The sequence below is a fragment of the Bombina bombina genome, chromosome 12 (genome assembly GCF_027579735.1).
Source record: "Bombina bombina isolate aBomBom1 chromosome 12, aBomBom1.pri, whole genome shotgun sequence".
Classification (NCBI taxonomy): Eukaryota; Metazoa; Chordata; class Amphibia; order Anura; family Bombinatoridae; genus Bombina; species Bombina bombina.
Genome location: NC_069510.1, coordinates 125,299,313 through 125,315,800, shown reverse-complemented (window position 1 = coordinate 125,315,800; position 16,488 = coordinate 125,299,313). Strand labels below are relative to the sequence as shown.

The 16,488-nt window shown below is 42.9% G+C and overlaps 1 protein-coding gene across 1 annotated transcript in view; it reads right to left on the bottom strand.

The window, feature by feature from the left end:
• The window catches only part of LOC128642702 (uncharacterized), a 282,968-nt gene that overhangs the window by 173,007 nt on the left and 93,473 nt on the right, over positions 1-16,488 (bottom strand). The window contains exon 11 of the mRNA XM_053695480.1: positions 2,520-2,596. Within this exon, the coding sequence (XP_053551455.1) occupies positions 2,520-2,596 (77 nt within the window). The remainder of the gene's footprint in view (positions 1-2,519; positions 2,597-16,488) is intronic.

The following is a 16,488-nucleotide window of genomic DNA, read 5'->3' as shown; positions in this document are numbered from 1 at the left end:
AATAACCCCAGTCAGTAAGAGTAAATATAGGTACAAAGGTTTTACAGCGCCTGTATATCCACTATGACAGAAAATATAAATAAAAATGAAGATAAAAAATAAATAAACTGAACAGTTCATGTAAGTCCTTAGGGTGTATTCAATCAGTGGTGAATCGCCTACATCAGCTGATATAAGATAATAGGTGGTATTCAATGCCCTTACCAGATATTACCCCAATCTAATGAGGTAAGTATGCCGCACTGGCATACCTCTGACACCCCTCTGAAGAAGAAGGATCAACCTAAAACAACCTTTGAAACGCGTCAGGGAATTTTTATTTTATATTATACTTATACTAGTTACTTGATTTTAAGTTATTGTTGTGCCTCCTCTTAGCTAATTATCTAGCGCTATTTTAATACACCAGAGACTTTTTATTGCTTATACTTTTATTGCTAATAACTGTCAGCTGTGTGGGGCTACTCCACGGGGTTACTAATAGGAATCTTGGAATTCTATCAGACACCCACACGAGGAGGGACCTACTAAGGTCCTATATGCTATATACATACCTCATTTCGTTTGAGGATGATAAATGTGAGTGCTATGTGAATTGTATTTTATCTGCCTTATTGTGAATAAAGCTGTATTACACTATATACACTCTCTTGTCTCCCTGGGTACCCTTACGCTGGAGAAAGTTTATACCGGGACAGAGAAGCACTCCAAGAGGCTAACCACATACCTACACAGGAAGCTTGTGGGACATCTTCACCACCAGAAGTACATCCCCACATACTCCAGGAGGCTAACGAAACTGGAATAGCCATCTGATTCGGATGCTAGGAGGAGATCCAACTATCTACACATACCCCCAGTGCGGCATACTTACCTCATTAGATTGGGGTAATATCTGGTAAGGGTATTGAATACCACCTATTATCTTATATCAGCTGATGTAGGCGATTCACCACTGATTGAATACACCCTAAGGACTTACATGAACTGTTCAGTTTATTTATTTTTTATCTTCATTTTTATTTATATTTTCTGTCATAGTGGATATACAGGCGCTGTAAAACCTTTGTACCTATATATATATATATATATATATATATATATATATAAACAAATTAATTAGAAAAGAGCTCTAATATGTCAAAAGAGCTAAAGCGGATACCTGGCCGCACCAACACACCCCTACAGTATACTAAGGAATGACATCCTAAACAGGTCTGCTGAACATATGCTTTTAATAAAAACAAAGCCAAAAAAGATACATGCTGAGAATAATGGCAACAACAAGATTACAGCACACAAACATATACCAAGCGTAGTGCACTACTGTCAACTGTGAGCTAGCATTTGCAAAGTAATTGTTAACTCATGAGAAAGTCCGTCCTTGATGCCGGGCACTTAAGTGTTAAAAACACGCTCCGGTTTAAAGATTTAGACAAGTTACCGTCCTTGATATCTCATTATGTGTATACGTTCCGGTACCGGATTAAAGATGTAATGTGAGAGTCCAAAGGATGGTACTAGTACTATTGCAAACTTGATCCCATGTGCTAATGACAACTCCAACTTAAACTTTCAGTGTGCAAGACTTATTACTGCATGGCTTACCTCCGCTATCTTCACACACTCTACGGTATTACCTGACAGGATCTCATCCGTGGTGTGGCTTACAGCGATGTATTCCGCCTATGCAGCTCTTCACTTGCTTGGTTGTGTTCACTTGATATCGTCAGATTCACAGCATATCCACCATGCTGGCGTCCTCCACACTGTGTCTTGTTCTACACATTACGCGTTTCGCCCCTCCCCCTTTCCGGGCTGAACTCAGGGCTTCATCAGATGATATATGTTTGTGTGCTGTAATCTTGTTGTTGCCATTATTCTCAGCATGTATCTTTTTTGGCTTTGTTTTTATTAAAAGCATATGTTCAGCAGACCTGTTTAGGATGTCATTCCTTAGTATACTGTAGGGGTGTGTTGGTGCGGCCAGGTATCCGCTTTAGCTCTTTTGACATATTAGAGCTCTTTTCTAATTAATTTGTTTATATTCATTTAGGATTGCCAGCACAACACGCTTTACCCTCTAATTCTATCTGTGTGCACCCTATCCTTTGTATCAAAAAAAAAATAAAAAAAAAATATATATATATATATATATATATATATAGATAGATAGATAGATAGATACATATATACATACATAAATGCATAAATACATACATAAATATATACATAGATCTATACATAGATAAATCCATAAATACATACATAAATACATACATACATGCATAAATGCATACATAAATACATACATACATAAATATATACGTACATAAATACATACACACATAAATACATACATAAATGCATATATACACACATACATACATAAATACATACGTATATAAATACATACGTACATACATAAATACATACATACATAAAAACATGCATAAATGCATACATAGATGTGTTACTTGAACTCAATATGGTTTTTCTGATCTCATTTGGCTAAATACCTTGTTCTTCATCATCCATTTAACAAAGTGGTAATCATAGGGTACACTCGGGTCCGAGGGAGGTGGCACCTGAGATTCTGCACAGATACAACACAAGCAAATGAACATATAGGACAACGCATCATTTTTCCTTACACCATCTCCTGTACATACCGTTTTATCACTCAGAGCTCCCTGTAAAGGGAGAGTAAGCAGCTTGTAATTACAACACTTTACTGCTGTGCTGCTATAGAATAACCAGTCAAGTCTAAACCATTAATACAACAAATTAACATCTTGTTTGCTGCAGTTGTTTTTAATAGCCAAATCCCACACACCATTGGCTTTATTTGGAAGAGCCAATTTGTGTATTAGTCTGGAGCCAACAAGGTTAGCCACGGTCATTATGTAAGTATAAAATGCATCGTCACACAGTTGTTAATAGTTAACGCCAGTTAGGGATATATGTAGCAGGGTTAGCCATGTTCATTATGTTACTATAATGTGCATTTTTTTGCAGTTGTTATCTGATATAGTTAGGGACAGATATGTACCAGGTTTAGCCTTGGTCAGTATGTTACTATAAAGTGCATTATTTTGCAGTTGTTATCTAATGAAGATAGTTAGGGACAGATATGTAGCAGGATTAGCCTTGGTCATTATGTTACTATAAAGTGCATTGTTTTGAAGTTGTTATCTGATAAAGATAGTTCGGGACAGATATGTAGCAGGTTTACCCTTGGTCATTATGTTACTATAAAGTGCATTGTTTTGCAGTTGTTATTTGATAAATAACTAGATTACAAGTGGAGCGGTAGTTTGCACTCGCATTCAAGTGTTAAAACAGCTAGAAGTATTTTTTTTTGTGTGTTCAGAGTAAGAGTTAAAAGTAAAATGTGTGCGCTCTCGTGTTCGTAACATCGCAATAACAAACAGACTTTAAAAAGTTGAGAACGCAAAATCACATTCCCCTATAGACTTCAATGGAGCCGAAAAAGTTGGTAAAAAACACCCAGAAGTTGATCAAACACGTTCTTGGTTATTTAAAAGTGTAACATAAGAAGATAATACTGCATATTTCATGATCCAATGTTCTGTACATAGCAGAATATGCTCTATTTATTCTTAAAGAGATATTTAAATATATATCTGATGGATTTTTCCACAAATATATATATATATGGTCATTTTATCAGGTACACCTGTGCAATTGCTTGGTAACAAATTGCTAATCAGCCAATCACATGGCAGCAACTCAATGCATCTAGACGTGGTGAAGACGACTCACTGAAGTTCAAACCGAGCATGAGAATGGGGAAGAAAACAGAATTTATGTTTACCTGATAAATTTCTTTCTCCAACGGTGTGTCCGGTCCACGGCGTCATCCTTACTTGTGGGATATTCTCTTCCCCAACAGGAAATGGCAAAGAGCCCAGCAAAGCTGGTCACATGATCCCTCCTAGGCTCCGCCTACCCCAGTCATTCGACCGACGTTAAGGAGGAATATTTGCATAGGAGAAACCATATGGTACCGTGGTGACTGTAGTTAAAGAAAATAAATTATCAGACCTGATTAAAAAACCAGGGCGGGCCGTGGACCGGACACACCGTTGGAGAAAGAAATTTATCAGGTAAACATAAATTCTGTTTTCTCCAACATAGGTGTGTCCGGTCCACGGCGTCATCCTTACTTGTGGGAACCAATACCAAAGCTTTAGGACACGGATGAAGGGAGGGAGCAAATCAGGTCACCTAAATGGAAGGCACCACGGCTTGCAAAACCTTTCTCCCAAAAATAGCCTCAGAAGAAGCAAAAGTATCAAACTTGTAAAATTTGGTAAAAGTGTGCAGTGAAGACCAAGTCGCTGCCCTACATATCTGATCAACAGAAGCCTCGTTCTTGAAGGCCCATGTGGAAGCCACAGCCCTAGTGGAATGAGCTGTGATTCTTTCGGGAGGCTGCCGTCCGGCAGTCTCGTAAGCCAATCTGATGATGCTTTTAATCCAAAAAGAGAGAGAGGTAGAAGTTGCTTTTTGACCTCTCCTTTTACCTGAATAAACAACAAACAAGGAAGATGTTTGTCTAAAATCCTTTGTAGCATCTAAATAGAATTTTAGAGCGCGAACAACATCCAAATTGTGCAACAAACGTTCCTTCTTTGAAACTGGTTTCGGACACAGAGAAGGTACGATAATCTCCTGGTTAATGTTTTTGTTAGAAACAACTTTTGGAAGAAAACCAGGTTTAGTACGTAAAACCACCTTATCTGCATGGAACACCAGATAAGGAGGAGAACACTGCAGAGCAGATAGTTCTGAGACTCTTCTAGCAGAAGAAATCGCAACTAAAAACAAAACTTTCCAAGATAATAACTTAATATCAACGGAATGTAAGGGTTCAAACGGAATCCCCTGAAGAACTGAAAGAACTAAATTGAGACTCCAAGGAGGAGTCAAAGGTTTGTAAACAGGCTTGATTCTAATCAGAGCCTGAACAAAGGCTTGAACATCTGGCACAGCTGCCAGCTTTTTGTGAAGTAATACCGACAAGGCAGAAATCTGTCCCTTCAGGGAACTTGCAGATAATCCTTTTTCCAATCCTTCTTGGAGGAAGGATAGAATCCTAGGAATCTTAACCTTGTCCCAAGGGAATCCTTTAGATTCACACCAACAGATATATTTTTTCCAAATTTTGTGGTAAATCTTTCTAGTTACAGGCTTTCTGGCCTGAACAAGAGTATCGATAACAGAATCTGAGAATCCTCGCTTCGATAAAATCAAGCGTTCAATCTCCAAGCAGTCAGCTGGAGTGAAACCAGATTCGGATGTTCGAACGGACCCTGAACAAGAAGGTCTCGTCTCAAAGGTAGCTTCCAAGGTGGAGCCGATGACATATTCACCAGATCTGCATACCAAGTCCTGCGTGGCCACGCAGGAGCTATCAAGATCACCGACGCCCTCTCCTGATTGATCCTGGCTACCAGCCTGGGGATGAGAGGAAATGGCGGGAACACATAAGCTAGTTTGAAGGTCCAAGGTGCTACTAGTGCATCCACTAGAGCCGCCTTGGGATCCCTGGATCTGGCCCCGTAGCAAGGAACTTTGAAGTTCTGACGAGAGGCCATCAGATCCATGTCTGGAATGCCCCACAGGTGAGTGACTTGGGCAAAGATTTCCGGATGGAGTTCCCACTCCCCCGGATGCAATGTCTGACGACTCAGAAAATCCGCTTCCCAATTTTCCACTCCTGGGATGTGGATAGCAGACAGGTGGCAGGAGTGAGACTCCGCCCATAGAATGATTTTGGTCACTTCTTCCATCGCTAGGGAACTCCTTGTTCCCCCCTGATGGTTGATGTACGCAACAGTTGTCATGTTGTCTGATTGAAACCGTATGAACTTGGTCCTCGCTAGCCGAGGCCAGGCCTTGAGAGCATTGAATATCGCTCTCAGTTCCAGAATATTTATCGGTAGAAGAGATTCTTCCCGAGACCAAAGACCCTGAGCTTTCAGGGATCCCCAGACCGCGCCCCAGCCCATCAGACTGGCGTCGGTCGTGACAATGACCCACTCTGGTCTGCGGAACGTCATCCCTTGAGACAGATTGTCCAGGGACAGCCACCAACGGAGTGAGTCTCTGGTCCTCTGATTTACTTGTATCTTCGGAGACAAGTCTGTATAGTCCCCATTCCACTGACTGAGCATGCACAGTTGTAATGGTCTTAGATGAATGCGCGCAAAAGGAACTATGTCCATCGCCGCTACCATCAACCCGATCACTTCCATGCACTGAGCTATGGAAGGAAGAGGAACGGAATGAAGTATCCGACAAGAGTCTAGAAGTTTTGTTTTTCTGGCCTCTGTTAGAAAGATCCTCATTTCTAAGGAGTCTATAATTGTTCCCAAGAAGGGAACCCTTGTTGACGGGGATAGAGAACTCTTTTCCACGTTCACTTTCCAGCCGTGAGATCTGAGAAAGGCCAGGACAATGTCCGTGTGAGCCTTTGCTTGAGGAAGGGACGACGCTTGAATCAGAATGTCGTCCAGGTAAGGTACTACTGCAATGCCCCTTGGTCTTAGCACCGCTAGAAGGGACCCTAGTACCTTTGTGAAAATCCTTGGAGCAGTGGCTAATCCGAAAGGAAGCGCCACGAACTGGTAATGTTTGTCCAGGAATGCAAACCTTAGGAACCGATGATGTTCCTTGTGGATAGGAATATGTAGATACGCATCCTTTAAATCCACCGTGGTCATGAATTGACCCTCCTGGATGGAAGGAAGAATAGTTCGAATGGTTTCCATCTTGAAAGATGGAACCTTGAGAAACTTGTTTAAGATCTTGAGATCTAAGATTGGTCTGAACGTTCCCTCTTTTTTGGGAACTATGAACAGATTGGAGTAGAACCCCATCCCTTGTTCTCTTATTGGAACAGGATGAATCACTCCCATTTTTAACAGGTCTTCTACACAATGTAAGAACGCCTGTCTTTTTATGTGGTCTGAAGACAACTGAGACCTGTGGAACCTCCCCCTTGGGGGAAGTCCCTTGAATTCCAGGAGATAACCCTGGGAGACTATTTCTAGCGCCCAAGGATCCAGAACATCTCTTGCCCAAGCCTGAGCGAAGAGAGAGAGTCTGCCCCCCACCAGATCCGGTCCCGGATCGGGGGCCAATATTTCATGCTGTCTTGGTAGCAGTGGCAGGCTTCTTGGCCTGCTTTCCCTTGTTCCAGCCTTGCATTGGTCTCCAAGCTGGCTTGGCTTGAGAAGTATTACCCTCTTGCTTAGAGGACGTAGCACCTTGGGCTGGTCCGTTTTTACGAAAGGGACGAAAATTAGGTCTATTTTTCGCCTTGAAAGGCCGATCCTGAGGAAGGGCGTGGCCCTTACCCCCAGTGATATCCGAGATAATCTCTTTCAAGTCAGGGCCAAACAGCGTTTTCCCCTTGAAAGGAATGTTTAGTAGCTTGTTCTTGGAAGACGCATCAGCCGACCAAGATTTCAACCAAAGCGCTCTGCGCGCCACAATAGCAAACCCAGAATTCTTAGCCGCTAACCTAGCCAATTGCAAAGTGGCGTCTAGGGTGAAAGAATTAGCCAATTTGAGAGCATTGATTCTGTCCATAATCTCCTCATAAGGAGGAGAATCACTATCGAGCGCCTTTATCAGCTCATCAAACCAGAAACATGCGGCTGTAGTGACAGGGACAATGCATGAAATTGGTTGTAGAAGGTAACCCTGCTGAACAAACATCTTTTTAAGCAAACCTTCTAATTTTTTATCCATAGGATCTTTGAAAGCACAACTATCCTCTATGGGTATAGTGGTGCGTTTGTTTAAAGTAGAAACCGCTCCCTCGACCTTGGGGACTGTCTGCCATAAGTCCTTTCTGGGGTCGACCATAGGAAACAATTTTTTAAATATGGGGGGAGGGACGAAAGGAATACCGGGCCTTTCCCATTCTTTATTAACAATGTCCGCCACCCGCTTGGGTATAGGAAAAGCTTCTGGGAGCTCCGGCACCTCTAGGAACTTGTCCATTTTACATAGTTTCTCTGGGATGACCAACTTTTCACAATCATCCAGAGTGGATAATACCTCCTTAAGCAGAATGCGGAGATGTTCCAACTTAAATTTAAATGCAATTACATCAGGTTCAGCCTGTTGAGAAATGTTCCCTGAATCAGTAATTTCTCCCTCAGACAAAACCTCCCTGGCCCCCTCAGATTGGGTTAGGGGCCCTTCAGAGATATTAATATCAGCGTCGTCATGCTCTTCAGTAACTAAAACAGAGCAGCCACGCTTACGCTGACAAGGGTTCATTTTGGCTAAAATGTTTTTGACAGAATTATCCATTACAGCCGTTAATTGTTGCATAGTAAGGAGTATTGGCGCGCTAGATGTACTAGGGGCCTCCTGAGTGGGCAAGACTCGTGTAGACGAAGGAGGGAATGATGCAGTACCATGCTTACTCCCCTCACTTGAGGAATCATCTTGGGCATCATTGTCATTATCACATAAATCACATTTATTTAAATGAACAGGAATTCTGGCTTCCCCACATTCAGAACACAGTCTATCTGGTAGTTCAGACATGTTAAACAGGCATAAACTTGATAATAAAGTACAAAAAACGTTTTAAAATAAAACCGTTACTGTCACTTTAAATTTTAAACTGAACACACTTTATTACTGCAATTGCGAAAAAACATGAAGGAATTGTACAAAATTCACCAAATTTTCACCACAGTGTCTTAAAGCCTTAAAAGTATTGCACACCAAATTTGGAAGCTTTAACCCTTAAAATAACGGAACCGGAGCCGTTTTAACACTTTAACCCCTTTGCAGTCCCTGGTATCTGCTTTGCTGAGACCCAACCAAACCCAAAGGGGAATACGATACCAAATGACGCCTTCAGAAAGCCTTTTCTAAGTATCAGAGCTCCTCTCACATGCGACTGCATGCCATGCCTCTCAAAAACAAGTGCGCCACACCGGCGCGAAAATGAGGCTCTGCTTATGCTTTGGGAAAGCCCCAGAGAAATAAGGTGTCTAATACAGTGCCTGCCGATATTATAATATCAATATACCCAGATAAAATGATTCCTCAAGGCTAAATATGTTTTAAAAATGAATCGATTTAGCCCAGAAAAGTCTACAATCTTAATAAGCCCTTATGAAGCCCTTATTTACCATCGTAATAAACATGGCTTACCGGATCCCATAGGGAAAAATGACAGCTTCCAGCATTACATCGTCTTGTTAGAATGTGTCATACCTCAAGCAGCAAGAGACTGCACACTGTTCCCCCAACTGAAGTTAATTGCTCTCAACAGTCCTGTGTGGAACAGCCATGGATTTTAGTTACGGTGCTAAAATCATTTTCCTCATACAAACAGAAATCTTCATCTCTTTTCTGTTTCTGAGTAAATAGTACATACCAGCACTATTTTAAAATAACAAACTCTTGATTGAATAATAAAAACTACAGTTAAACACTAAAAAACTCTAAGCCATCTCCGTGGAGATGTTGCCTGTACAACGGCAAAGAGAATGACTGGGGTAGGCGGAGCCTAGGAGGGATCATGTGACCAGCTTTGCTGGGCTCTTTGCCATTTCCTGTTGGGGAAGAGAATATCCCACAAGTAAGGATGACGCCGTGGACCGGACACACCTATGTTGGAGAAACATAAATTATGCTTACCAGATAATTTAATTTCCTTCTGTATAAGGAGAGTCCACGGCATCATTCCTTACTGTTGGGATATACAGAACCTGGCCACCAGGAGGAGGCAAAGACACCCCAGCCAAAGGCTTAAATACCTCTCCCATCGGAGAACACAGACAGGGCCATGGACTCTCCTTATACAGAAGGAAATTAAATTATCTAGTACGCATAATTTATGTTTTCCTTCTTAATATAAGGAGAGTCCACGGCATCATTCCTTGCTGTTGATAAACTAATACCCAAGCTCTAGAGGACACTGAATAATAACATTGACAAAAAGAGAGGCGGACCCTAATCTGAGGGCACCACAGCCTGCAAAGCCGCTTCAGCCGAAGCAAAAACATCAAACTTGTAAAATTTAGAAAAAGTGTGTAATGAGAACCAGGTAGCCGCCTTACAAATCTGATCCATAGAGGCCTCATTCTTAAAGGCCCAAGAGGAAGCCACTGCTCTAGTAGAATGAGCTGTAATTCTGTGAGGAGGTTCATGTCCCGCTGTCTCATAAGCAAAGCAGAAAACATTCATTAACCAAAAAGATAAGGAAGTCGAAGAGACCTTCTGTCGCTTACACTTCCCGGAATAGACAACAAACAAGGAAGAAGTTCGTCTAAAATCCTTAGTAGCCTGAAGGTAGAACTTCAAGGTGCGAACCACGTCTAGATTATGAAGCATACGTTCTGTCGCAGAAGAAGGATTTGGACACAAGGAAGGAACCACAATCTCTTGATTGATGTTGCGGTCTGACACAACCTTAGAAAGAAACCCTAACTTAGTACGTAGGACAGCCTTATCAGAATGGAACACCAGATAAGGAGGCTCACATTGCAAGGCGGCAATCTCAGAAACTTTGTGCGCAGAAGCAATAGCCAGTAGAAAAATAACCTTCCAGGACAACAATTTAATGTCAATCTCATGCATAGGTTCAAACGGGGCCCGTTGCAACACCTTAAGAACAAGATTTAGACTCCAAGAAGGAGCCTTAGATCTAGACACAGGTCTGATCCTAATCAGAGCCTTAACAAAGGACTGTAGATCAGGAAGCTCGGAGAGCCTCTTGTGCAGTAAAACAGATAGGGCCGAAATCTGTCCCCTCAGGGAACTGGCAGAAAGGCCCTTCTCCAGTCCATCCTGGAGAAATGATAGGATCCTGGCAACCTTAACTTTATGCCAGGAAAATCTATGCTCTTCACACCAGAATAAGAGGTTCTCCACACCTTATGATAGATGCGACGAGTAACCGGCTTACAAGCTTGAGTGAGAGTATCAATCACTTACTCAGAAAAACCTCTCTTGGCTAGGACTATGCGTTCAATCTCCACGCAGTCAGCCTCAGAGAATCTAGATTTTGATGAACAAAAGGACCTTGTTCCAGCAGATCCCTGCGACAAGGTAACTTCCACGGAGGAGAAGATGACATCCTCGCCAGATCCGCGAACCACATCCTTTGCAGCCACAATGAAGCAATCAGTATCACTGATGCCTGCTTCTGCTTGATGCGGGCCACTACACGAGGAAGAAGGGGTAATGGGGGGAAAAGGTAAGTTAGACTGAACCTCCAAGGCACTTCTAATGCATCTATTAGCTCTGCCTGAGGATCCCTGGACCTCAACCCATATCTGGGTAGCTTTGTATTGAGACGAGACGTCATGAGATCTATCTCCGGCGTCCCCCACTTGTTGCATATCTCCGCAAACACTTTGGGATGGAGAGACCATTCCCCCAGATGAAAGGATTGTCTGCTGAGAAAATCCGCTTCCCAGTTGTCCAAACCCGGAATGTGGATCGCTGACAGTGAACAGCTGTGGGCCTCCGCCCACTCCAGAATTTGAGATACCTCCCTCATTGCTAGGGAGCTTTTCATTCCCCTCTGATGGTTGATGTAGGCCACCAAGGTTATATTGTCTGACTGGAATCTGATAAACCGGGACAAACCCAGAAGAGGCCAAGCCTTCAGAGCATTGAAGATTGCTCGAAGTTCCAGAATGTTGATTGGGAGGGAGTGTTCCTTCTGAGACCACAGGTCTTAAGAAGGATGTCCCTCGGGACAGATGATCTGGACAGAGCTACCAAGAGATCAATTCTCTCGACCGGTTGTACAGAGAGATCTGTTGAGACAGATCTGAATGATCGCCGTTCCACTGCCTCAGCATGCACAGTTGCAGCGGTCCGACACGGAACCTGGCAAAGGGAATGATGTCCATGCTGGACACTATGAGACCAATTACCTCTATACACTAAGCCACAGAGGGCCTTAAGGAGGTCCGGGGGGCAAGACATGCTGAAGCAAGCTTGCAACTTCTCTGGTCCATTAGAAATATCCTCATGGATATGGAATCTATTATAGTACCCAAGAATTCTACCCTGGTGCTTGGAATAAGAACCCTTTTCTAGGTTCATCTTCCATCCATGAGATCGAAGAAGAGAGAGAAGAGATTCCAAATGGTCCTCTGCTAGACGAAAAGATGGTGCTTGTACCAGAATATCATCCAAGTAGGGAGCTACTGCTATACCCCAAGTTCTGGCAACGGCTAGAAGAGACCCTAGAACCTCTGTAAAAATTATTGGAGCAGTAGCTAAACCAAATGGAAGTGCAATGAACTGGAAGTGCTGGTCCAGGAACGCAAACCTTAGGAACTGGAAGTGATTCTTGTGAATTGGAACGTGAAGGTAAGTATCCTTTAGATCTATAGTAGTCCTGAACTGTCCTTCCTAACTAAATTTGTTTAAGCACTTTAGGTCCAGAATCAGGCGAAAAGTTCCTTACTTCTTTGGGACCACGAAAAGGTTTGAATAGTATCCCAAACCTCTTTCTGCCATAGGTAACGGGACAATGACCCCAAGGATGACAGATCCTGCACGCACCCCAGAAAGGCTTCCCTCTTTTCTGGTCTAGAAGACAGGCTTGAGAGGAGAAATCTGCCTTTGGGTGGATGAGACTTGAAACCTATTGTGTATCCCTGAGCTATGACCTCCAGGATCCATGGATCCTGCACGTCCCTGAACCAAGTGTCTAAAAAACCCGACAGTCTGCCCCCTACACGGTCCAGCACCGGATCGGGGGCGGCCCCTTCATGCCAATTTAGTCTCAGTGGGCTACTTTCTCTGCTTGGATTTATTCCAGGACTGAGCCAACTTCAAAGTACTCCTGGATTGCTCAAGCTTAGCGGAGGGCTGCTGTTGTTGGAATTTATCAGAACGAAAGGAACAAATATTACAACTTTGTTCTTTAGACTTGTTCTTTTTATCCTGCGGTAGGAAGGCACCCTTGCCCCCTGTATCCATAGAGATAATGGAGTCCAGGCCTGGACCAAATAAAATCTTTCCCTTAAAAGGGAGGGAGAGAAGTCTGGACTTACAAGTCATGTCCGCAGACCAGGACTTTAGCCAGAGCGTCCAACGGGTCTGACCTTAAAAACCAGAGACCTTAGCATTTAGGCGAACAATCTGCATGTTTGCATCACAGATAAAAGAATTAGCAATTCTCAATGCTTTAATTCTTTCCTGGATAACGTCGAGGGGACCCTCCACCTCAAACAATTCTGATAAGGAGTCGCACAAGTAGGTAGCTGCTCCAGCAAACGAGGCAACAGCCGTTACCGGTTGAAACAAGTATCCCGTATGTTGGAACCTCTTTCTTATAAAAGTTTCCATCTTCTTATCCATTGGCTCTCTGAATGACGAGCTATCCTCAAGTGGGATAGTAGTATGTTTGGCAAGTGTGGAGATAGCGCCATCCACCTTAGGGACGGAACCCCACAATTCCAATTGAGAGTCTCTTAAAGGAAGACGAAGGGGAAAAGGAAGATCCAATTGTGTCCCATTTGTTCTTAATAATGTTCGCCATCTTTACAGGTACAGGTAAAGTTAACGGCACTACCCTGTCCTTGTACACTCTGTCTAATTTAGGAATCAAAGGTTCATCAGGCAGCTTGGCCTCTGGAACCTCTAATGTAGACAGGACCTCTTTTAGAAGAAAATGTAAGTATTCAATCTTAAATCTAAAGGCTGATTCCTCCGCAGCAGGAGGCTTAAAGGCAGCAGACTCCATCCCAGAAAGTTCACCCTCTGAACCCTCAGAGTATGACTCATCCTCGGATAACAGAGTCAGAACAGAGAAATCCAATAAATTACATGATGACCCCTGGGCAGGAGAGCTATGTTTAACCTTTTCGCTTGCGTTTAGCGGGGCGAGGTAAAGCACTGAGGGCCTCAGACACCGCCGATTTTAAATGCGCGGTTAAGTCTGATGGTAAAAGGCTCCCTCTAGATGGAGGATCAGGCGTGCTACGGGAAGCTGGGTGTGTAAAAGAAGATGATTGATGGGTATGCACCTCATGGGAAGGTAAGTCGTCAGAGGTGAATGACTCAGTGGTACTAAAGGGGTTAACCTTCTCAGACCTAATAACGTTGTCAAGGCATGTGGAACATAGTTGAGAGGGCGGGCATACCAAGGCCTCCTCACAATATAAACAGGTATTACTATTTGGAATAGAGGGAGTACCCTCCAGTATCTCAGAATCCTCCATAGCTTATGCTAATGACGGTAGGACACAGAAAATAAAACAATCTTTTTTATTTATTTTTTAAAACGGCTCCTAAACCCAGAAAATACAGAGAAAAAGCATCTTCTCCAACAGCCAGCTCGGTCAGGAAAGAGGAAATGAAAGTGAGACCACTCCCGGTCACATGGTGCACAAGGCAGGTCCGCCCCTGCTATGAGAAAAAGCATGCCAAGCTACAAGCTGCGCAGCGTTCAAAGTGAAAGCAAAAACCTGTGCGTTCCAGCCATATAACAAACAGTCTATGAGCCTAATAAATCTCCCACATAAAGCAGCAAAAAATCAAAGCGTGTGTGAAGAGGGTAGGGGGCGCCCTTGTGTCACCAGTGATAAAAAATGCCTCTATATAATAGTGGTTTGGTATAAATGAATACGGTAGTAGGAGAAGTCACTAATAAAATTGCTATAATATGATGCTAAACTGACATCAGCACACAAACAATGGTACAAAAAGGATAGACAGATGGAACCCCTATCTAAATTTCCTATTTGACAGAGGAGTGGTTTGAGATGATATAAATACAAAGTGTAAAATACAATAATAGACGTGAGATGAATAGTCATATATTGACTAACTATGATTAGAGATGATGGTATCAAATAAACAACATAAAGGGACAGAAGCGCCACAAGGCCCAATATTGTATGGAACAGAGATAATGGTATATGTGACAATTGCACTCACATGTGTTAGGACACCCCTAGTGGTGTGGACGGAACGATCTGGGACCAAATACAGTCACCCAGAAGACTGGCCTGTGGTGGATATTCAGATATCTGTAGAGAAGACAAGGGTGCCTATATGGCTTAGTATTGTTGGAACAGGACTGATGAAACAGCCACTGGTTGGCTGAGAAACGCGTTGCAACTGTTTTTACCTATTTTAATAAAGTAAGTTTTGTCAAACTTACCACTTGCTGCCTTACCACATTTTTTGTTACACATCCTCACTCTGAGATTGGACTACTGGGAGTTCCTGACTACTGAAGAATAAGTCTACTGGGTGACTTTATTGATCCCAGTTTGCCTCTAGAGCAACAAGGTAGGTGCTCCACCAAACATGAGTGAATATTTTACCTTCTCACCTCTTGTTCCAACAAAACTAGGCCATATAGGCACCCTTGTCTTCTCTACAGATATCTGAATATCCACCACAGGCCAGTCTTTTGGGTGACTGTATTTGATCCCAGATCGTTCCGTCAACACCACTAGGGGTGTCCTACCACATGTGAGTGCAATTGTAACATATACCATGATCTCTGTTCCATACAATATTGGGCCATGTGGCGCTTCTGTTCCTTTATGTTGTTTGCAGATAAAATCAAAGCATCACATTTGATTAATCCCCACTGTTCAATAATCCCCCTCAGGAGATATTAACCCATGATTCTATTAAGTTAAAAGGAGTCACACTGGGACCCTGTCTTCTAGCGTTTTCAACATGTGTAAAAATTTAAACAATCTTACCAGAATCCACGCTGTTGAACAAAAACACAGCCTCTCAAGTGTGACAGTCTTGTAGCATCGCTCCTGACATAGACTTGAGTGAGAAAAACGAGCAGGCAGTGAAACTCGTCAACACTGATTGCTTAGGAGCTGTTAGCAGGCAGTCTGGATGGGTTCGCAGAAAGACTCTCCCTGAATTTCCAGACTCTAACTTTCGTCAATGCTCTCACTGAGAGGCTGACAAGACTACTTAAAACTCCAGTCCCATATTGAAGAGCAGATACCCTTCCTAAGGAACTACTCCGAAATCTGCTGACACTTCTCTGCCATCCTCCTGTGACGAAAGGCAAAGAATAACTGGGGGATGGGGGAAGTGGGAGAGGTATTTAAGCCTTTGGCTGGGGTGTCTTTGCCTCCTCCTGGTGGCCAGGTTCAGTATTTCCCAACAGTAAGGAATGATGCCGTGGACTCTCCTTATATTAAGAAGGAAAAGGGGATTTACTGTAAGTGACTTTAAACGTGGCATGGTTGTTGGTGTCAGACGGGCTGGTCTGAATATTTCAAAAACTGCTGATCTACTGGGATTTTCATGCACAACCATCTCTAGGGTTTACAGAGAATGGTCTGAAAAAGAGAAAATATCCAGTGAGCGGCAGTTGTGTGGACGACAATGCCCCATTGATGTCAGAGGTCAGAGGAGAATGGGCAGACTGGTTTGAGATGTTAGAAAGGCAACAGTAACTCAAATAACCACTCG